The sequence below is a fragment of the Festucalex cinctus genome, chromosome 16 (assembly GCF_051991245.1).
Source record: "Festucalex cinctus isolate MCC-2025b chromosome 16, RoL_Fcin_1.0, whole genome shotgun sequence".
NCBI classification, from domain to species: domain Eukaryota; kingdom Metazoa; phylum Chordata; class Actinopteri; order Syngnathiformes; family Syngnathidae; genus Festucalex; species Festucalex cinctus.
In genome coordinates this window covers 9,345,365-9,368,431 of record NC_135426.1, presented here as the reverse complement: position 1 = coordinate 9,368,431, position 23,067 = coordinate 9,345,365, and the positions used below count along the sequence as shown (strand labels likewise).

The window sequence follows — 23,067 nt, the reverse complement described above, 5'->3', positions numbered from 1 at the left end:
CTTTTTGTCTGAGTTTGATCTACAGAATAAAACGTCTGAGTGCATACTCGTCAAAGACTGGTGATTCCATACTCTTTGCTAGGAGTTGTAGAGTCAAATTGTTGAACAGATGGCAACAAGCAACCAGGGCACAGACTTGAATAGCAAACAATAGGACAAGGGAACAATGAGGTTGCACACCCTCACCTGGTCCATGTCCTCCAATGGACACTGTAAGACAACAAGATGCCAATTAGGGCCAAAAATGAATTAATGACAGGGGATGGGTAGAGAGCCCTGACCTGTGACCAGACACTTGCTGGCGTCCCCGGTGGGGGCAGCGTGGATGCGATAGGGTGAGTATGGGATCTCGTCCCCTCCATACTTGATGGTTATGGTGTAGCGGCCTGCCATATCCGGAACGTAGGACACAGTGTAAGTCCCGTCGCGGTTGTCCCGGATGTTGGCCTTTTTGGGCTTGGTTTCAGGATCCTGTAGACAAGTCAAATCAGTCAAAAAATGAAACCCTGACACAGCAAGTGCTTCCCACCACAGGTCTACAAACTACCTAAATATTAAAGCTTCCTTCTGTTCGTCAAGCTTTTGGTCTGTCCAACGTATGTCCTCCAGATCAACAGAAGAATTAGGAGAAGAAGGAGTATAGATGAAAGAAGGGATGAAGGTCTGTTTGCATTGCTCATACAGTGAACCATCCCTCTGGAATGAGCAGATCATCTCAACATTTCTGTTTGAGACCAGTGGTGGCAGCAACATGACGTCTTACGCCATGACTCTAGTTTGTGATGATGAAGAAGAGGCTCATGATGATAAAGTTGAAGATGATAAAGAAGACAAATGGATGAACAAGTTAGATGATGATCCAAAGTAAGTAGTTGCTGAAGAACTTACAAAGTTAAACTGATGTGACACTGATAAAAAAAAATTTTTCTTCATGAACGAGGCAGACAGTATGAGATGATTCAGGTTGGCGTTGGAAATGGAAGGGAAATGCAGGTGTGTGTTGTTGGCCTTACACAGGCTCTCTTAAGAATGGAGAACGGGATGGTTCTCTTGACTATATGAGATTCCCAGACACGTGTGTGCCAGTCCTGCACAAGCATGGCAGCTTGGTGCCTGCACCCGTCAGGACCCTGCAGCCGGCGGCACAGGAGGTCACATTCACAGGGTCAATATTTAAGTGCTAATGCTAGGTGGCTAGCTAAAGGTCAAAGCATTGTGTGTCTACATGCTTATTGGGACTCACCAGAATTTGAACAGTGAGCAGTCCTTCACCGGCATCTCTAGCGTCGATGGTGAACTCTACTGGCAGACTGGCGGGAACGCCAGATGAATTCAGACCAGGACCGCTGGCACGGACCTTACTGGCATCATGAGCCGGCAGGGTCTTGATCTTGAATGGACTGAAAATTAAATGTTTCCACAATCAAAATCATCTTGATCAAGTGACTGACATGAGTGTTCCTTACCTTCTAGGGACCTCCTGCTGGGCGTACTTGATGCAGATGGTGTACGCACCATCATTGGTGGGGGTGTAATTGACCGTATGTGTCCCGTCACCGTTGTCTAAAATGCTGACGGGCTCAGTGAGACCTAAACAACCAATAAGTTCATTTTGAAGACAGGATTATGACATCTTTGGACGGAGTTAACCAAACTCCATCCTTTAAATAGTTGACGTTGGACAACGTGTTGTCTGAAGACAATATGAACCTTGTTACACCCCACCAGAGAGTCTTTTACCCCCACATTTATCACCTGTGGGCCCAAAAATCTGGACCTCCAAAGGAGCTACACCAGCCTTGCTGCAGTCCACTGTAAAAGTCTGAAAGACGTGAGTACGAACACCACTTCCAAGCCCAGGTCCAGAACAGCGCACTTTGGTGGGGTCCACCACCTCTCGCACCGGCACTCGAAATGGACTTCCTGCAGTGATGAACCATAAGCTCAGTGCTCTTCAGAGAAGTGATTATGACTTGACTTAGTGGCCACATGGACTTGACTGCACCTGGAATCGGAAGTCCTCCAAAGGTGATGTTGACGTCATACTCTCCAGGAGTGAAGGGAATGTACTCCACGCTACAGCTGCCATCTTTGTTGTCCTTGCAGGACATCTTCGCTTCTGATGGGCCCTCAATGGCCAGGCCTAGACCCCCGGTGCCAGCACCCCTGGAGAGGGCATCACAGGAAGGAAGGTGGACCTAAACTTAATTCATTTCAGGGTGAAACAATGGCATTTTGTCCAAAACCTTCATAACAGCTTGTGAGACCTTGGGGTTGAGTTACCTGGTCTCGACAGTAAACCGGTTGTGCTTGTTGACCAGACCCTCCTCAAGTCCTGGCCCGTAGGCTCGAACTCGCCCTGGATCACAACCTTCAGTGATGGACACCCTGAATGGACTCTTTGGAAGGGGTTCATCATCCAACAACACTTCGATGACATGCAGACCTGCCAAGACATACGAAATACACGCTACGAACAATTGTCCAAAGTAACTGGAAAAACACAAGTTGGGGACACTTGTAAGTCAATGTACCACTGTTATGGTACTAAATCAAGTAACTGACCATCCTCAAAAGGCGTGTACTCAACGTGGTATGTGCCGTCAGCCTTGTCTGTAATGTAGGTGTCCGTCCTTGCACCTGATGGATTGGAAATGTACACTTTAACATGTCCGCCGGCGGTCTGGTAAACACATCTGGCATCCACAATGAAGTGTGTGGTGACTTCTCTCAGGACTCCTGGGGACAACAGGAACATAAAGAAAAAGAAACCCACTTAAAAATTAAATCCTCAAGTAAACCTGAAAAAAAAAAAACTACTCAAGTACAGTAACCAAGAATTAGTACTCTCTCACCTCTGGCTTCCACGCCGGGTCCGTAGACTTTTATGCCGCTGATATCAAGGGCTGCTTCCACTTGCAGACGTGCGGGGAACTTTGGCACCGTGTGTCCTCCATACTTGATGGTGATAGTGTACACGCCGTGAGACTGTGGGATGTAGGTGATGGAGTAGGTTCCGTCACCGTTGTTCTCCACGTGAACTTCGGCTTTGGAACCTGACTCGGAGATGATCTCAATGGTGAGCTCCGCCTCCCCGGCTTTGGAGCAGTCCACCAGGAAGGAGCCAGCCTCATGGGTTTTCCCCCGCTCCAATCCTGGCCCGCTGGCCGTCACCCTGCTAGGGTCGAACATGGATTGGACGGCGGCCTTGAAGGGGGAGCCGGGGATGTGCTGGTCAGCAAATAGGATGTTGATGTTGTATTCGCCGGGTTCAGTGGGCAAGTAGGACACAGAGCAGGAGCCATCGCCATTGTCCTGGCATTCGATCTTGGCCTCGCAGGGTCCCTCCACTGTCAGTCCTAAACCACCGGTGCCTGCTCCCTTTGTGTCAATGGCAAAGGGCGCCAGTTTACCAACCACACCACCTTGAAGGCCTGGACCATATGCTCGCACCTGTGAGGCCAACAAGGAAGCTGTTTGATGTGACTTAAATAACCATCATCTTCTAAAAGAGCCTCCTTCATACAGAACTCACCTTGGAGGGATCAGGGGGTAAAATGCCCTCTACTGCCAACGGACTTCCCGGGATGGGATTCCCATCATAGCTGATTTCTACTGTGTAAAGCCCCTCTTCTGGCGGAATATACCTCACTGAATGAATCCCAATGGCCGTGCCGGACTCCAGCTTGCATGGAATTGGCCGGCGAGACGGAGAAATGATCTTCACATTGAGTTGGCCCTGACCGCCGGCGCCTGAAGTACTGATGCTGAACTCCTGATCCTTTCCAACATCCACCTCTGTTTAACACATCACTGATGTCAAAATAGATCTACACACGTTTAATACGGAGAAGTCCCACTATGAATCGCGAAACTCTGTGAGTAATCGACAACCCCCAGAAAGAATTATAACTGTTTATAGATTTTACAAGGTGCCAGCAAAGCATGACTTTGTGTAAATGAAGCTCTTCAGCTCACTTCAACTTTCTTCCTTGGCACCAAACTGTAACAAGATGGCAGCAAAGCATGAACTTTGTCTAACTCACAGGTTTCCTCAAACACAGGTCAATCATATGATGAGATCATTATCAGGTTCCTGCAGAGCTTGCTGATGAAACAGGTGTGTTTGAGGGGAGAAACCTCTAAAACATGCAGGACTGCGGCCCTCGAGGACTGGAGTTTGCGACTTGTGGTCTAACGGAAGCTCCTTAAGGTAGTTCGATTATAGGCCTAATGAAAATGCAAAGGGTTCACTATAAAAAGACAAATTTACTGACTGCTGTTCAGGCCGTGAACTTGGACATTGCTGAGATCCAGAGGTGGAGCCACTTTGATGTGAAAGGGACTTTTTGGAATGGCGTCACCCCCGTGGAGGACAGTGATGGACAAACTCCCCTGAAGGACAAAAAAAACATGAGGGTGACAGACATGCATGTTCACAAAGTCAGAGGTAAACTCACCTGGTGGGTGGCAGTGTAACGGACTGTATACGAGTAGTCGTGGTTGTCAATGATCTCAAAGTCTCGTACGATGTCGCCTGAAGCTCCGCCTATGAAGTGGACCTCAGGCTGAGCTTTGCCGGCTCCTTTAGTGTAGATAGTGAAGTGTGTGGGCTTTCCTGCTTCAACGCCTTCATCGGAGCAAAACATCCAAGCGGTCAAAGCCAGCACTCACCAAAAATATGGACATTCTATAACTGTGCTTTATATTAGCTGACCTGATTTGTTGAGTCCAGGTCCTTCTGCTCTCACTTTAGCAGCATCATGAGAAGGATCTACTTTTATCCTGAAGGGGCTGATTGGGATTTCCTGTTTCAACAATTAAAGAAGGCGCAAGGTTTTGTTTCACATCACCATGGGTTTTTGCCAAGTGTCCTTGGGTACCTTAAATGTCTTGAATCTTTACCCCCACAATGTACCACTCTATTTAAGTTCTTAATGTTGTCAGTTTGGCACCAGTATTTATTTCTGTGTCTCACCTGGTCAGCGAAGAGCACCATAATGGTGTACTGGCCTGGGGCCGGCGGCGTGTACTTGACTGTAAACGTGTCGTTGTCATTCTTGATGATGTCAAAGTCGATGCCAGCCTCGGCGGGTCCGAGCACATCTGGTGCACACTTAATGCCGATGCTGACGTCACCTGGAGGAGTGGGGAGCCACAAGCGGTCAACGTTTCACCCTGTGGTTGCTCTGTAGACCTACAGGCAGGATGAAGATGTGGTGTCTCACCTTGTCCGGCCTCGCCGCAGTCCACCGTGAAGTAGGTAGGCTCGTTGGCTTTAAGTCCGCTTCTCTCTATGCCAGGACCAAAAACCTTCACGTTCTGTGGATGGCTGCCCTCTCCGATGCCCACCTGTTCACCAAAATATAAGCTCAAGAAAATATCTTTTATATTCCATCCTTCGACTTTTACACAGATATAAGGTCTTGATCTAGTGGAGTATAAAGCTTGAAAATTCCCCTTTTCTAAAGAGTGCTTTTGACCAGAGGTACAGGAGGAGCTCACAGTACCCTGAAGGGGCTGTTGGGAACGTTGACCTCAGCCCATGTAACGATGATGGTGTGCTTCATGGGCTTTGTAGGGATGTAAACACAAAAGAAGGTCTTGTCGCCATTGTCCCTGATCTCCACATCTATAGGGCAACCTTCAGCATCCTGTGGGGGACATTGATAGGATAGAAGTGGACATGGTGGAGTTCCAAATCAAGTCAATTTTACTTATATTGAGCCAGTTCACAACAGAGGAGGCTCAAGATACTGTACAAATTCAGAAGGTAAAGAACAGCACTCCTTTCAGAAAATCAACTTGAAGTCCATATGAGCAATGGAGGCAAAGAATAATTCCTTCTAAGGAAGAAAACTTAAACAGAACCCAGACTCTGGGTAGAAATGGAAAGACAGCTTATAGGGACAAATGGTAGATGAAGAAAACAGGATAGAGGTTTGAGGGACAGGAGACTAATTGACATAACAGTGATATCACCAATTATAAAAGTCCCATTATAAGCGTACTCGGGTGGGAAAGTCCTCACCTGAGCGTAGAGCCTGAGGTTGCCTCCACCGGCTTCTCGAGCGTCAATGGTGAAATCTGCCGGTTTGTTGATGATGCAGCCAACGGGTTCGAGGCCTGGTCCATAACACCTCACCTGGGGAATAGTCAACAGCGTGTTGAGTCGTCAAACTTCGGCGGGACAGATGGTTCTGGACTCTCCAGTGTCACCTTATCTGGGTAAAGGTCCATTGCAGCAGGCAGGATGTGTGCTATGAAGGGGCTATCCTTCACATCCTCGTCATCACATATGACATGGACTGCATAATCGCCGGCCTCAGTGGGCCAGTACCTGACGTCACATGAGCCATCCCCTTTGTCATCGCACTCTATCTTGGCCTGAGACGGACCCTCGATGGAGAAGCCTGACCACCAAAAAGCCATCATTCTCACTCAGCCACATCTTCTTCCTATGTTGCCATTTTGAGCTGTGAGGACGTACCCAGTGTTCCCACCTCCGTCCCGATGGCCTCCACCACGAAGTCAGCACTCTTTCCCACCATACCCGTCTCCAGACCAGGACCCCAGGCCCGCACCTTTTGAGGCCCAGCCTCCTCATTCACATAGACTTCAAAGGGACTGAATACATCCATACACAAAAAAATGAGCACTCCACTTGTTGATGTTGGCAACCTTTTGGAAGTTCACCTGCGTGGGATGCTGTGACCCCCCCAAGTGATGTTGATGATGTAACTTCCTGTCATGATGGGGTAGTAGTTACACTCGTAGCGGCCGCTGTCCACCTCATCCACCTTGACAGGCTCCTCCAGGCCACCTACAAGTATAGTAGAAGCTTAATGGCGGCTGCGTGTCTCCTTCAAAGATGTGATTGTACGATGAAGATGCTCACTCGGTCCCTTCACCGCCACTCGGAGCTCGCCGGTTCCACCACCTCGGGTATCCACTTTGAACTCGGCCACTTCCTTCACCCTCAGACCTTTGGGCTGCAGACCTCGGCCAGAAGCCCTGCAAGTGTTTGGGTTGCAGGCTGTGTGGACCAATCAGAAGGGGGTGCAGGTTAGATTACATTCAAATCCGCTCAACTGACACACGGCACATCGCTGTTAGTCAGGGAAAAGAGAATAAAAGGTAAAATTATTTCATTATCTGAAAATGAGGAAGAAGCCGATCACATTGATTACATTAAGTAATCGAGAGAAAGGAAACGTAGCACAAGTGAAGCCACCAGACACGCCATTGAGCTATCGCTGACTGGCATCCGGCTAGGAGATCATAGATGTTGAGACGCATGCAGCGCAGCAAGGACTCATTCCACACACAAACACTCCCGCTCGCTGCTGGAAAAGACGAGGAAGCTGCTCAGGACAAAGTGGACGCAGCCATGCTGGCAAGCTGAGTCCACGGGGCACAAATGGACGCCAGTCACAAGCCTGACCCCTATACTGAGCCTGAGCCTCTACTAACTTGGTCGCCTGGGTTTTGGAGGCGTTGGAGGAGGGGCTCTCCGTGGGGGTGTGCATATTGACTGAGGTACAACCTGCACCGGAGACACCGCAGACACTGGTTGGGGTGGTGACACGCTCTGTGGAACTGACGAAGGGAGGAGGCAGTGTCAAGTGTCCAAGCTAAATGATCAGGCATCCATGTCAGACGGTAAGAGTCCAAGTCACATAGTGTCAAGTCTCCAAGTCACATGATCAAGAGTCTAATATCCTCATTCAAAGGCATATTTACCTTGGGCAATGAGGACAGGAAACGGGCTTCTGGGAATTTGCTGTCCAGCAAAAGTGGCGTAGACAGTGTGCGGCCCCTCCAGGACGGGAACATAGGTGCATCGGAAGATGCTGTCACCTTTATTCTCCAGAATCACCTCCACAGTGTCCCTGCGACCATTTGAGTCCACAATGGTCACACCCACATCACCAGTGCCAGCGCCTAGTGGTCCAAATAGGGCGGGACACATTTAGGGGTCATGGTGCAAGGACATTAAGAGGTACTAAGGAACAGATATGAACCTGCTGTGTAGATGTCGAAGTAGGTAGGCTTGGTGGCCATGTTTCCCACATGCTGCAATCCCGGGCCACGGGCCTGCACCCGGCTCGGTTCCCCCATGGCTTTGGAAACATGGACCATGAAGGGGCTCCCGTCAATGTCCTGGCCCGCAAATAGAACTTTCACCTGGGACAGAAGGAAGCAAATTAGCAGCTAGGATGCCTTCACCAGTTTCTTGATGGACTTACTTTATGCAGACCCTCCACTTTGGGCAGGTAGATTACCGAATAAGTTCGGTTCTTGTCATTGTTGGGGATCACTCGGGCCTGAAAGAAACACATTGACATTGATTTCCTTTTAATCAACCCAGAAGATCTCCTGTGCCCACCTCCTCTGTGTGCCCCTCCAAGTCCTCCACGTAAACCAGAACCTCGCCCAGTCCGGCCTCCACCGTTTCCACCAGAAACTCTGCGGGTTTGAGGACCACGTTCCCACGAGGTTCAATGCCTGGGCCCCAAAGAAGGACATTTTTCTTTATTTGAGACTTTTCATTATGTTTGTACACAACAGGGCCCAGTGGTACTTTTGGATGAACTAAAAAACAATGACAAAAACTTGCTGTGCTTGTAGTTGCATTGTCAGATATTCTAATGGTGCTTTTGGAGAAAGCTTCTGTCTTTGTAAAATGTCCTATGTTCTGCTGTACTACCCACCTGGCCCAAAGGCTTTGGCCTTCTTGGGATGCAGAGTCTTTGCCCTCAAGGGAGCGCCTGGCTTCAGTTTGGCTTTGGGAAACTGTGACAGGTAGGTCATAACAGAGTGCTCGTCTACGTTGGGGTCCACGATCTCCTCTGGAGCAATTACCTGCACACATGGCAAAATCCTAAGAACTGAGAAAGAACTTCTCCAACTGTGGTACCACACACCTCTGAAGAAAAAGACACATGATAACATGGAAATCTACCTGAGGTACACCCAACCAGTCGTCTGCCTGTTGCATGGCCTCTTTTGCGTTCTCCACTGGCTGACTTGGATCCCAAGTTTCCCAGTCTGGACAGAGGCCTGAAGACAGAGCGATACTTTTAAGGCCCAGTAAATATTTACTTCCTGTTCCTCTGTAAACAGAGAGTTTCCTCTGGTTTTACCTGGGGCACAGTTGTCCACCAGCGCTCCTAGGGCCTTGCCGTCCCTCCAGTCACGGTGGAAGTTGGTGATGGGCATCTGGGGCACCTTGTTCTGGATCCAGCCCAAAAGACGCTGCTTGGGCGTCAGTTTCCTGGCATCCTCATCGTCCTCGTCCTCCCACATGGGCATGGAGATGGAGTAGTGCAGGATTAGCGTCCAGATCAGACCCAAGATCAATTTAAGATTCCCGTCCACGATGGCTTTGGAATCTGGGGAGGGTAATTAGAAATACAGTGAGCATAATGTTTGTCAACAGTAGGTGCCAGCCTGCCAGCGATAAGTGTTATACAGTAATAGTTATAGTATTAGAGCACAGAGACTGCCTGGTGGCGGAGCAGTGCAGTTCTAAAGGGACAGGCTATGAACCTAAACCTCACGTTTGTGGAAGGGATGTTCTCACATTGATTAAAATGTTTAATTGGGTTGTCTTCTTTGTTTTTTTGCAAAACATAATCGGCCGTCAATCCATTTCAACATCAGAAGAGCATGTCTGTACCATTAATCCGAGTAACAGAAGTAAATTAATTGATCATGTTAAGTGTCTCTTTTCAAATCAAGTTACCTTTTGAAATGTAAATTATGGCCAGCATTCTTTCTCCTTTCCAATGGCCATTTGTAATTCAAAATTCAATCATCATTTTAGCACATTCACTCTGTTTTAGTAATAGCGCTGTCTTGGTCGGGTTTATTAACTAATGGTCTCATAAACTATTGCCACCTGAAAATACATGTGACATCATGGGGAAAAGGCATACATACAAAGGTATACATAAGATCCTTGAAAAGCTTCAAAATGTACATTAAGAGTTCTTCACTACTGCTCTTCATTAGCATAGCCACACAGGTGATGTTACCACCCCTTCATTTTGACTCTGACCCTTCCTGGATTTCAAAGTCTCACTTCCTGTTGACTTATTCTTTCTGCTCCATTGCAAGCCTCAAGAATTCTCCTTCTTGGCTCCCTCAAAAGATTTCTTTGTTCCATACAAAGACTTGTTACCCACGGCAACAGGAGAAACACACGGATCATGTGGGACGTTGGAGGGAAAGTGTTCCACGAGCAGGAAGTGGGACAGATGAGCACACAGGGAAACTATTTGTAATGCTTGTTGGCACCCCGCTGCCCCCCGCAGGATGAAATCATCACCGCACCCCCACTACAGCAAGGCTATGACCCATTTTGACTCGATTTTGAATCAGAAGAAGCATCAGTCAAAAGACCCAAAGTTTGTGGAACATTTTGCCAAAATGACTTAACGGGTCAAAGGGCGCTTCTGTGACCGAGCAAGTGTGATAGTACTGGCATCATTCAGTCATTAAACCATTCATTCATATTATTACAAACATGCACACACACCTGTCAGCTATAAAACAGCTGAAACAAAAGTCCAGTGAAATGGCTGTGCATGTGTGCATTCACAGTTGTTTAAGTGAACAGCTGAAGATGTCATGTGGTTGGACCTTCTAAAATTCTACTAATTAACATGAACACTTGTAGTACGCTAGTATTTCAATATGTAGTTGTCCTATATGCCAAAGTTTCCCTAATGTGCATGATATTCATACAGTAATGGAAAAAAAATATTCTTCCTAAAACAAGACCATTCGACTATCTACTGAATTGTCTTACTAGTGAGAACAAAGCGCATACCTAGGTATCTCAAGGATGTGGAGTAAACGCTGATATGACTTGCCATAAAGCTGTTTGAACATTGATTTAAAATTCAACTTGTGCACTGAGCAAGTGAGGACTTAAGAGTGTATTAGTGCATGGATACACTGAATATCAAGGATATGGAATAAATGCTCAAATGACTTCCTGTGGTGATGACTGGTAGTATATGGAAATGGTATTGTGATCTACGTGTAATGTTATGGTATCGTAAAGCCTAAAAGAGTGGAGTGCTTCTATTTTGAGTTGGGGGCTTGGGGAGGACGGCAGAACTCAGCTGTCGCTCTGTCAATCAGGACGCCCCCAAAAAACAGAGGCCCCACCTCCACAAGGCCATGTTAGGAGGTCAGCTTATGTTTTGAAATGAATTTTGAACATGCTGTCAGTCAAAAATAGAGGTTGGGTGTCTGTGTTGATCAGAGTTTATTATTCCTCCTCTCCCTCCACCACCTCCCTCCCTGATTCCACACTCACCGATGGACACCAGGCGGATGTGTTGTCGCTCCAGGAACTCCAACGCCACCGACACGTTCTCTAGCTTCATCTGGCGGAAATTGGGCCTGGCGTGGTACTTGCGGTACATGTTCTTCTGGCTCAAGACCTCTAGCAGCGCGATGAGCCTCAGGCCATCCGCCAGGTCCTTCTGAAGGTCCAGCATTCGCTTGTGGACGCTCTTCAGGTGCTCGTTGCACCACCTGGTGAATGTGTTCTGCTGGATCTTCTTCCAGGGAGCGTCTTCGGCCAGGTCCTTCTCTGTGGCCGGCATCTCCTCCACTTCCTGCTCATCTTCCGGATCCTCGTCCAGCTGCAAGTTCCGGAGTTGCTGCTGTGGCATCATGGTTGTGCCGGTGGTCGGCAGCCCGAACAGCGCGCCAAACCAGCGCAAAAAAGTGGCACGAGACGAGCTTCCGCCACTGAGAGAGCGAACGTGTGCCTCAGCGTGCAGGACTCCCTGGAATGTTCCTGCCAGACTATAATAACACACAGCCTGATAGCCAGTCGTCAGCTCATTGGACGGGTGGGGGGGTACCCGGGGGCTGGGGCTGGCCCACTTCTATTTTTAGAGTTCACGCTCAAGAGGGACACTCTGGGTGCTGTGATGTCATCAGCATCAGCTGACATTTTCTTGCAGTTTTCTTTAAGTTATTTGTGATTAGACAGCATAATGATAGAGTGGATAGTATAACTACCTCACTGTTCAAAAGTTCAAGGTTCGAATCTGGACTCCAACTTCTTGTCTGGAGCTTGTATTGATACATTCCAATATGGTTGTTTTGTCTATGTGCCCTGACACTGAATGGAGACCAGTTAATTCTTCCCTATATAAATCCTGACATCGACTGGCAAACGAGCACATTGTCTATTTGTGATTGGCTGACAAGCACTCCAGGCTGTACTCCACCTCTTACCCAAATTCAGATGCGTACTCCAAATCACCCACCACAACCCTAATGAGGGAAAGCAGTGTAGAAAATTGATGGATGCTTGTGATTATGTTGTTGGCCACCATGATGTTTATTGGCTTTTTACACAAGACATAAGCACTACATTAGCGTGCTAGCTGTTAGCTTCACTTTGCATCAGGGAGTGTACATAACTTGGCTAACAGCATAGTGATGAGAAGCATGCAACATTTACATAAAGAAGAGAACATAACTTTCTTTTTATTTCACGTTTTAAGTTTAACAATGCTATTGATGACCGTTAATGACGTGCATGATTATGCAACACATTGACTGGCGACCAATCTATTGTTTGTCTATATGATATGATATATATATGACATGAACTGTTGACCAGTCCCTAAAATTGCTTGAAGACAAGTCTATTTGTCTATACGTGTCTTGACATACACTGCATTTACTGTCATTGACGTCAAAGATCCAATTTAACTGGGTTGACAGTAAATGAAGATCAACAGAATAAAAAAAATAAATAAATTAAAAAAAAACGGATGTATTGATGGGCATGGTAAAAAGTTCCTAATTGATCCATGATGAGCTGCTTTGAGTGTGATTGCTTTGGTCTGAAGGGTTTCAGAATGGCTGTGATGTCACTTCCTATCAAGTTCTGGTCAAACTGGAGACCAGCAGAACCAACATGGCTGCCACTGCTGCCACTGCCACTGCAGATGGGACAAAGTTCCAACCTCCTACGTCATCCTGACAGACAGGTAGGTGAGAACGTTGGCGAAAAAACTGGTGATAGCCTTTCACGTTCAGCAATGTGTGTGACGACATGAAGTGAAATTGCCTTATACATACATGGTGGTTTAAAAAAACAACTTATGTATACATGATCGTTTAAAAAAACCCCATCTCATATATACATGGTCTTCTAAAAAAACCCGTCATATGTATATATATATATATATATGTATATATATGTGTATATATATATATATATATATATATATATATATATATATACATGGTCGTTTAAAAAACAAAAAAAATGTCTTACCATATATATAGTGTTTTTTTAACGCCTTACTATACATAGTCGTTTAAAAACAAAAAACATTTTATATATACGTGGTCTATATACATGGTCATTTAAAAAAAAAATACAAATTAAAACGCCTTACTATGCATAATCGTTTAAAAAAAAAAAAAAAGCCTTACTATACATGGTCATTTAAAAAAATAAAAAGCCTTACTATATAGTTTTTTTTTTTAACACCTTAGTATACATGGTCGTTTAAAAACAAAAAACATCTTATCTATACATAGTCGTTAATAAAAAAAAAGTGCCTAACTATATACATGGTCTTAAAAAAAAAAAAAAAAAAAGTCTTACTATAAATGGTCGTTTAAAAATAAAAACAACGCCTTACTATACACGTTCGATAAACACAAAAAAACGTCTTATATATACATGGTTGTTTAAAAAAAACATCTTATATATGCATGGTCGTTTAAAAAAAAAAGTTTTACTATACATGGTCGTTTAGAAAAAAGAAAAACGCCTTACTATACACGGTCGTTTCAAAACAAAACAAAACATGCACAACTATATACATGGTCTTTAAAAAAAAAACAAAAAAAAACCTTACTATACATTTTTTTTTAAATAAAAGCTTTACTGTACTATTCATGATCATTTACAAAAAAAAAAAAGATAAATAATCAGCCTTACTATACTTTTCTTTTTTTTCTTTTTTTTTTTTTTAACCCGACTCAGGAAATTTGAGACGGTCAATTGTCATTGCCGCATTGCTAATGTGAAGGATATGCGGTTTGTGTCAAATCTGTTGGCCCTCTGGGGGCCCCTGCTGGCAAACTACGCCTCGAGAGGGGGGGGGGGGGGGGGCGTTTTCTATAACAATACACTTTTTGTTCTAAGAAAATAAAAATTTACAGTTTATGGACTCAAGTTTGTGAACCAGTTTAATTTATTTTTTGTTCTTTGAAAGCAGACAAAATGTCGACTTAACTTTTTTTTTCTTCAAGTGTTCTGTGTTCCCCTCTTGAACTCTTTCTGATCTTGGTTTTGTGTAAATAATAAGAATAATAATATATCCAGATGTGGTGTGGTTTGTGTTGACCAACAACTATTCCAAGTGCATGTCTTTCCAATGACAGCTCATCATCTGGAGAAGCCTGATAACGATCCTCACCTGGTTCGGAATATGGAGACATGGAAAACAGACTGGATAGTGTGCCCCGAGGACCAGGATTAAGAAACACTGCTCGAGGACATTGGGTTCAAAAGTTGGGGGGGTCCTCCACAGAAATTAGTGGGTTGGGTGCAGAACAACATATCATCATGCAGATGGCGCACTCCCTGGGAGGGTGACGTTTCAGGTTAGTATATCTGGGTTGAGGCTCGTTTGTAATTGCTCAATAATGTGAAAAAACAATAAGCGTGCCGTTATAAGACGCGCATCATTAAAACCGCCGAGGAAATATAGTTCAACAAAAAAGACAAATCGTCGAGAATCCGTGTGGGTGGTCAATCGAGTGGTGAAAGTTTAGAGGAAAACTGAGAAGCAACTGAGATATGATGAAATACTGCCCTCTTGTGGATGCCTTGGGTAACTACATTCAGGGTAGTCATGGCATTGACTTGTTTGTGAGCTGTTGGATTCGTACTTGAGTAGATTACATAGCTGACTACCAGGATGTGGATGCGGGAATTGAAAGTACTGTAATACCCATAAAAATAATAGCAGGTGGGGATGGGGAAGGTTAGGGGTGCTCCTGAGCAAACCAGCACTCTCTGGCATTTCGAATTACTAGAAGCGTACACATCACCTTCATTTATTTTTGTCGAACGACCGTTAGACAGATGGCGCGATGGAATAAGTCAGCGACTCACCTCCTACGGGTAACGGGTGCGATACCCGCTCTCTCCCTATTTTTCAATAGTTTGGTAAATAAAAGCATAAAGTAACGGGAATCGAACCCGCGTCTGGGGAAACTGAAACCCGTGTTTCAGACCACTCGGCCAGTTTCTGCGGTACCAAAGCTGGATCAGGTCGCATTTACAATATTGGCTTCATCTACTCATCCTACAATCTACAAATACATAACATAAAACGTCACACGCCTTCAACCACGATGGCCGAATGGTATAAAACTTTGCCTCCGGTACAAGTAATCTCGGGTTCGATCCTCGCTTGTGCACCCCCGAACTACATAAAGTTATATGACAAACATAAAGGTTGCACAAAGCGAGACTCGAACACGAGAACAAGTACACCGAAGGCAATGTTGTATGCCATTCGACCATCTCGGCTTTGGGAACTTGGGGTTTTTGGATTCTATTCATGGAATCAGTGGTATAGTTTTGTCACTAAGGCATAATTATGACAAACAGCGGCACCCCTGCTAGGCAAGTTTGGACGAATGGTTAACGCCACGGTCTCCGGTGTAGAGGACTGGGCTTCGATCCTCGCGGCAGGCAATCTGTTTTCTGAATGCAGTTGAAAGATTTTTTTTTTTCCTTCTTAAAAAAAATATCACGTGACGATGACGTTGTTACGGAAAAACTATATAAGCTGTGACTAATGAAGCAACCGATCTTTCATTTCTTCACCAGATCGACAGCATTACGTCGACATCGTCCGCTTGCTAGCCTCAACTCATCTCGACAAGATGACCAAAAGCTTTGACAAGAGGTTTGTTTAAAGATTATTCTTTCTCTCGTGGTTGTAGCCTACTTTTTAACATGTTCACCTTTTCAGCGTCCAAACACCTTAACTAGCACGGTAGCTAAAATGTTTGCTCGATCGCGGTCAATTAACGTCAACCGTATGCTAAAATGACACAAACGCATGTATCTGACATGTTTGGCAATAAATGCTTGCAGTAAGTATAGGTGCATGGAAACAGAAGATCTTTAACACGACTTTTATTTTAATTAATGCCCCTTTTCCCGTTCCAGCGTCTGGAGAAGTGCACCGTTTGGCAGAAGGTAGGTTGCCAGCGTTTGTACATTAACGTCAATGAGACTCAATTCTTAACGTTCTTTTAATTTGTCCACAGGCTTGCATCTTGAAGCAAATGGACTCCCCTTGAAATAAAGTCGCATGCTTCATCTATTTGAACATGCCTTTTTTTCCCCCCTCTCCCTCAAAAGGCTAAATGTGCTTGGATGTTTCTAAGCTACCTACGTAACGTCACCGTGTCTTTCAGCCCAGCCACTGACACGACACTGTGTCCAGCTCAGTCCTGTTCTCGTCACTGGTGAGACACAAACTCATACACGTTAAAATGTGATATCATATTTTAATTAGTTTCAGCACGTGGTGAAGATGAGCTACAACATTCAGAATGCCAACAGGAGGCTTCCAGTGATGGGATTCAGTTGGGAACACATAAGTAAAAATGTATGACTTTCTAAGGGCAAAATGTTGTACTGTACACTACCTCATTGTTAAATCCACCCTGCAGGCTTCTTGAAAAACAAGTTGACAGTTTGGCCTCACGTTATAAGTTGTTGTCCTGGACTGAAGGAGGCTAAGGACATGTCAGGTGACTTGCACTGACCATTCCTGACATGCTGCTTTTTATTGTGTGTGCACGTGCAGGTAAAAACGGCATCTTGACTTGAACCAGAGCTGCCTGAGGAACAAGAACTGTGTACGAGGCTGGCCATCGCTGGGTTTGCGCATGCTGCAAAACAAAATGGCTGACGTGAACCTTTGGTAAACACTAAACATATTTGAACATCTCTTTCTGTAGGTCACCAAAAGCTGCATGGAACAGCACTTTGACTGGGACCCTCAGAGGTGCGTTTACCTATATAAATAAAGATGACTTGACTTTTTGTGCTGACATGTTGACGTTTGTTTTCTTCTGCTTATGTCCACTAGATGGTGCCAAAGCATCGCTGGGCCCTGGAGAAGGTCAACCACTTTTGGGAGGCTTCTTGTCTTGAATTGGTCATGATCATTGCCTGGCCAAGATAAACATGTACATAATCTTCACTGCTTTTTTTTGACACGTGAATAAAGTTGAGTAAAAGCTGGACTGGTTTGAGTGTGCTCTGTCAATGCATTTTACTGAAATATTTTCTTCATGGTGAGCTTCTTGTGAATGCAGCTGCATCATCACTGGCAGTCCCAGAAACAACTCGCAGGTCGTCTTCTGCACTGGTGGGTTTCAGCTTGTGTCAAATTTGCTACATTAAAAAAAAAGTACTTAACATGTGTTTTGTTGTAGAGTCCACTTCACCAGGCAGTGACTGTTCAACACTTGTGTTCTTGGTGCTGCATTGATGCCACCAACTGGAAGAAGTTGACGCAATTAACGGTAAGCTTTGATTTGTCGACTCGGCGAGCTTTTCCTCTGTCTTCCAATGTTTTTCTGCCACAGGTGCCGAGGAATATGGCAGGCTTCCTGGCGATGCAGCTCTGTGGGCGATTGGCCCAGATCCCCCTTCTGTGCTGGTGGGTTTCATCACATTTCAAAAACGTTTGCTGCCCAAGTTGACTTGACTCATTGATTGTCGTTTTGTCAGATGTCGGCAAGATCTGCTCGTTCACTTCACCTGGTGACAAGGACACGGCAATCAAGTCGTCCAACTTTCTCCCCCTCTAGTTTGCCTTTCAACATGTACTCTGCAAAAAATAAAGTTGACAAAATGCATGATTTCTAAACTTTTTTTTTTTTTTTTGCCATTTATCATGTACACTCTGCCGAAAAAACTAAGTTGACAAATTGCATCTTTTCTGCACTTGTGTAACATTACAAAACATGTTTTTATAAAACTTTGTATTGTAAAATAAAGGGGTGTGGCCAAGTTGCTGGGTAGGTGGGGTTATGCAAGTTACTGAGCAGGAAGTGCTCTGGTTGGTGGTTTCCGTGGTAGTGGCAGAATCTGATTGGTTGGCTTCTTAAGTAGGTGGGCTTTATGCAAATTACCCGGGTTAACTATTGGCATAAGTGGGCGTGGTTATGCAAATTAGACAAATCGGCCTGGTGGATGGGGAAAAGTGGGTGTGGCTATGCAAATAAATTTGCATACAGCCAGCTGATAGGTTGGATTGAGTAGGAGTGGTCAATTATTTAAATTTATTCAGATTTTCTCTGAAGTAGGTGGGGCTATGTGCATTCATTTGCATGTTGAAGTATAAATAATAGCAAGAAAGCATTTTTCGAGCCTTGACTGAATTGCAAGTGGATTGTTCAGGTTGTTCTTGAAGATGTTTTGGCCTCTGGTCCGAGCAGGCTTCCTCGATTCACGCTCAAAATCGCACCATCTGGCCTTGAAAATGAACCGAGAAAGCCAGTTCGGACGTGAGGCCAAAACATCTTCTCAAACAACCGGAACAATCCACTTGCAATCCATTCAAAAAATGAGAATACAACCACCTGAATGCATGACACTGACACATAGCCACAATTTGAAACCTCAAAGTGCAATTAGAAATAAAACACGGAGACACTGATTCCAGTTGAACAATATATTTGACTTCAGACAAGCAGTTTTTTATGGATACAGCAATCATGTTGGACTCAAGTCACAAATGTTGATTGACAGGCTGTACAGCAGCAGCGCACGACACCATGTTGTGTGTGTGATGTCACATGAGCACAAGTGACCCATCTCTACATGGGACAAAACAACTAACAGACACCAACATTATTCAATGCTTCTGGACATGTGGACAAAAGTAACATCCATTTTTTTTTTTCAAAATACCTTACCTTAGTGTTATTTTGCCAAACCTTGTCAATCATTTGGGCAAAACTGTCATTTAATAAAGCACCTGTTCACAAGCATTGAATGATGTTCTGCTGTGTGTCAAGCAGAGGTTAAAGCGCACTGACAAGTGGCTTAGTGACATCACATACCTAAAGCACACAACATTTGCCTTCAAATAACGCACACACCTGTCCTTGAGCAGCTTGCTGTCAATGTAGCACAGACCCATCCACGTGTCCTCAAGTCTTGAGGCTGTTGGCTGCGTGTTCATCCAAGACCTCCTCCATCCTGTCAGGAAACAAAAACAAAACGAGTCAGCCATGCTCATTCACATCAAATTACTCACAACATTTCGGGCTCGCAGCTAAGTCAAATGCTAACTAGCTCAACCAAAAAACAAAAAAACAACAACAGTAAGTAATGATGCCAAAATGTCATTAAAATGCCTCAGTTAAAAATCATTACCAAAAGTTAGCATGTGCAATCATCAGTAACAGCAAAACAATTTTTCACAATTTAAAAAAAAATAAAAAATTTCCATGTGCATGAAAGAAATAAGAGTGCACCTAATATTTGGACACTTGATTAGGTACACTTGCAGGGTATTGACTGACACCTCATGATTTGTCTATCGACTATCATAACCTGTATACATTAGTCAAGACAACAACTAAAGTGCAGCTAACAATTTGGCCATTTTGGAAAGTCATTCGGTACATGAGCACAACCAAAAACCAACTGACCCATCACTCTATAGGCCAAACCCAATTCATCGACTGAACAACACTGCCACACGTGGAACCAGACAACAAGTACATCATTCAACACTCCTGGACATGTGCTTTGAAGAATTTTTTTTTTGTTTTTTTGGTACAAATAGTATTTATTTTAATAAGTAGGCAACATAATAGTCTAATTGATTATAAAAAAAAAAAAACATTTGAAAAAATAAGTTTTTATTTTGCCAAGTTATTTGAAACATTTTCTAAACTTATTTTTCAATCATCACCAATGTGATTTTAAAAAAGCACATGTTCAGAACCATTGAATGTTGTTCTGGTGTGTCTAAGTACATCAAGCGCAAGTCAAAGTTCACTGACACACCAACTGGCTGAGCCATCTCTCGACAGGCCAAACCCAATTCATCACATGCGCCAACACTGCCACACGGGCAACCAGAGAAACAAGTACATCATCCAATGGTGCATGCGCTTTGAAGATGTTCTTTTTTGTACAGATAGTTTTTATTTTAATAAAGAGACAACATAATGTCAAACTAATTGATTAAAAAAATGAAAAAATAAGTTTTTATTTTGCCAACTTATTTGAAAATTTTTCTAGATAATTTATTTTTCAATAATTTGTGCCACACATTGTGATTTTAAAAAAGCACAAGTTCAAAACCATTGAATGTTGTTGTGGTGTGTGTCCAAGTACATCAAGCGGAAGTCAAAGTTCACTGACAAATGGCTAAGTGGCATCAGACACACCTCCTCAAGCACACAGCATGACACTTTTGACTCAAAAAAGTACACATACCTGTCTAAAAGCAGGTTTCCAATTGCATGGTTGAAGCGCAGACCCATCCATGTCCCAAACGGCCTCCATCATGTCAAGAAAACAGAAATGGAAGCAGTCAGTCATGCTCATTTGCATATCGGAGGTGCCAATTTGCATAAAACACTTAGTTTTTCATACAACTGAAATACTCTTGATATTCGCATCACTACTTCATAAATGTCATATTATAGAAGTTTTGACGACAATCTGATTATTTATGATTTTTCATAGAATGCAAGTGATTCATGCAGTCAGCAAGCAGGTCAGTGCAGTCCAACCTAAGCCACTCCCCCACCCGCTCACTCCGCTCTGCTGACTCCACCCTTCTCACGCCCATCACCCGCACAAGACCACCTTCGCCAACGGCTGATGCCCCGCCTTCTTGAACTTTTTGTGCTGCATTCGAGGATGGTCGGAATTCGGACTTTTCCCCACTTCAAACCAGGAAGTGTGTACGGGAACGCCCCCGTGAACTCGGAAATCACACTTGCATAGTCGAGGGAAGAAGAAGAAAAAAAAAAAAAAAAAGTACCCCAACTTCACCGACAACAGCGAACCGTTTGGAAACACAGACGTGAATGGTAAAACACAATTTAGTCGAGTATAAAACTCGATAGCTGTTTTTCATTCATAAATATTCTACAAAACTCCACGTAACACAACGTACGAGACAGTATGCCGCTATCTCCCTGCATGAAATTATGCGATGAATTACTGAACTGTATGAAATGCTTATGAAATAAGATCAAAACAATAAGTGAAGCAATACTGCGAGAGAAGTTAAGTTTACTGAAGGTCAAAGTTATGGGGAGAGATTTGTCTAAATATATATATATATATATATATATATATATATATATATATATATATATATATATATATATATATATATATATATATATATATATATATATTCACACCAATAAATTCGTGATTTTCACGTCTTTTTTAGATCCACAAACATTTTCTTGATTCTCACGTGTTTTCAGATACACAAATATATCCGCGATTTTCACGTCTTTTTTAATTGCGTGTGTGTGCATTTTCCATGATTTTTTAATCAAGTCTTTATCTGACCTTCCATTATGTGTTTATTTTGCACAAGTCGCGAAACAAAATGCGACCTTTAGTTTGTTTCCCTTGCGCTTGTTTTGCCTTCAGTCGAAATCGAAAGACACTCTTCTTCTGCTGTTAAACTTTCTTCTTCTACGCCACTAAGCAGCAGCTCTGATCTGTATATATTACTGGATAGTCAATAGAGAATTAGAGAATCATTCAGGATATCATCATGTATTTAAGGCAAGTTGTAAAATGTCTTAAGTTCTGTTGTTTATGTTTAACACATTATAAATCATCCTCTTTCTACTAAGTACTGTCTCAAATGTTTTCCAATTTTGATGTTGTAAATGTTTAGGCTCGTATGCCGAGTAGACTTGGTCTAGCGGCTATACAGTACAGTACTATATATAGATCAGAGCTGCTGCGTGTCTGAGTGTCTTTCGAGTGAAGGCAAAACAAGCTCAAGGGAAACAAACTAAGGTCACATTTTGTTTCGCGACTTGTGTAAAATAAACACATAATGGTCAGATAAAGACTTGATTTCTGTTTTTCAGTGTTCAATTTTAAACGAGAAACGGCTTGTTCCCCGTTCAATTGAGACACAAATGCGCATGCGCGACGATCCACAAACGCACTTTCGACAACTCGCAAGCAAAAGTCATGGAAAATGCACACACAAAGTTTAAAAAGACATCTGAAAATCGCGGATATGTTTGTGAATCTGAAAACCATGAAAATCGCGAAAATATTTGTGGCTCTGAAAAACACGTGAAAATCACGGATATATTTATGGATATGAAAAATATATGTTAAAATCACGAATTTATTTGTGTGAATAATTCAATTAAAACAAATACCTCCCCTTAGGAACTGGAAAAAACAAACTCGGATAAATTCCGACCATCCTCGAGGCATCAGGAACATGGACTAATTCGTCAATATAACGTTTTTAAATGCTCAAACTGGACTTTCTTTCATCCCGTTGTCTATTTTTTGTAATTATTATCATCATTATTATCATCATCATATCACACTTTGTTTTTGACAGGTAGACTAATAAACACATTTTATATTAGACCGTATCTCGTTAGATTGTGTAAACGCACCTAAATGTTTTGATCTAATCGAGGCAACTGAGGACACGCTAAATAGGAGACGATGGTTCTTTTTAAACAAAAATATACTTTCAGAAGGCTATGCAGTAAACACGTGGGAAAGTTGAGTATGAGTTACCTTTTCACAACACGTCGCCACTTTTCTTCAGCTGACGAGAAGGTAGACGCGCAGCAGCCGACGTGGAGACAATATTCCTTTATTGTGGACGCCTCTGTGAATGCATGCAATCGAAAAATATCTACTAGTACTAAAGTAACTTGGTTGATGTCGAGACAAACAAAACGCCATGCAAAACTATTCTTCAGTTCAATTTCCGGTTA

At 43.7% G+C, this 23,067-nt stretch overlaps 1 protein-coding gene and 2 long non-coding RNA genes across 12 annotated transcripts in view; 1 reads left to right on the top strand and 2 right to left on the bottom strand.

The window, feature by feature from the left end:
- Window positions 1–11,816, bottom strand: part of LOC144003363 (filamin-C-like) — a 20,505-nt gene extending 8,689 nt beyond the window's left edge. Inside the window, exons 1-30 of one of the 2 annotated variants that reach the window (XM_077499522.1) lie at window positions 11,333–11,816; window positions 9,147–9,395; window positions 8,966–9,063; window positions 8,715–8,865; window positions 8,390–8,508; window positions 8,250–8,327; window positions 8,025–8,187; window positions 7,744–7,944; window positions 6,899–7,036; window positions 6,697–6,823; window positions 6,491–6,627; window positions 6,220–6,413; window positions 6,032–6,145; window positions 5,511–5,654; window positions 5,229–5,352; window positions 4,979–5,139; window positions 4,718–4,808; window positions 4,461–4,630; window positions 4,278–4,395; window positions 3,536–3,798; window positions 2,856–3,453; window positions 2,566–2,739; window positions 2,284–2,446; window positions 2,006–2,166; window positions 1,756–1,923; window positions 1,467–1,590; window positions 1,244–1,400; window positions 1,014–1,130; window positions 282–471; window positions 187–210 (exon numbers count right to left, since the gene is read on the bottom strand). In XM_077499522.1, coding sequence (XP_077355648.1) covers window positions 187–210; window positions 282–471; window positions 1,014–1,130; window positions 1,244–1,400; window positions 1,467–1,590; window positions 1,756–1,923; window positions 2,006–2,166; window positions 2,284–2,446; window positions 2,566–2,739; window positions 2,856–3,453; window positions 3,536–3,798; window positions 4,278–4,395; window positions 4,461–4,630; window positions 4,718–4,808; window positions 4,979–5,139; window positions 5,229–5,352; window positions 5,511–5,654; window positions 6,032–6,145; window positions 6,220–6,413; window positions 6,491–6,627; window positions 6,697–6,823; window positions 6,899–7,036; window positions 7,744–7,944; window positions 8,025–8,187; window positions 8,250–8,327; window positions 8,390–8,508; window positions 8,715–8,865; window positions 8,966–9,063; window positions 9,147–9,395; window positions 11,333–11,696 — 5,080 coding nt within the window. In that variant the 5' untranslated portion in view covers window positions 11,697–11,816. The remainder of the gene's footprint in view (window positions 1–186; window positions 211–281; window positions 472–1,013; window positions 1,131–1,243; window positions 1,401–1,466; window positions 1,591–1,755; window positions 1,924–2,005; window positions 2,167–2,283; window positions 2,447–2,565; window positions 2,740–2,855; window positions 3,454–3,535; window positions 3,799–4,277; window positions 4,396–4,460; window positions 4,631–4,717; window positions 4,809–4,978; window positions 5,140–5,228; window positions 5,353–5,510; window positions 5,655–6,031; window positions 6,146–6,219; window positions 6,414–6,490; window positions 6,628–6,696; window positions 6,824–6,898; window positions 7,037–7,743; window positions 7,945–8,024; window positions 8,188–8,249; window positions 8,328–8,389; window positions 8,509–8,714; window positions 8,866–8,965; window positions 9,064–9,146; window positions 9,396–11,332) is intronic. The other variant, XM_077499523.1, reaches the window with a different exon arrangement.
- Window positions 1–17,952, top strand: part of LOC144003371 (uncharacterized) — a 24,089-nt gene extending 6,137 nt beyond the window's left edge. Inside the window, exons 1-13 of one of the 9 annotated variants that reach the window (XR_013278958.1) lie at window positions 64–4,450; window positions 12,891–13,031; window positions 14,443–14,664; window positions 15,902–15,980; window positions 16,247–16,276; window positions 16,348–16,548; window positions 16,893–16,944; window positions 17,047–17,093; window positions 17,178–17,317; window positions 17,407–17,459; window positions 17,527–17,616; window positions 17,680–17,753; window positions 17,825–17,952. This is a non-coding gene — a long non-coding RNA (uncharacterized LOC144003371). The other 8 variants (XR_013278957.1, XR_013278955.1, XR_013278962.1 and 5 more) reach the window with 8 other exon arrangements.
- LOC144003372 (uncharacterized) lies at window positions 16,577–23,067 on the bottom strand. The gene is made up of 4 exons (XR_013278964.1): window positions 22,865–23,067; window positions 20,552–20,614; window positions 19,201–19,300; window positions 16,577–17,924 (listed from the first exon to the last, which is right to left on the bottom strand). It is a non-coding gene; the product is annotated as an uncharacterized LOC144003372 (long non-coding RNA).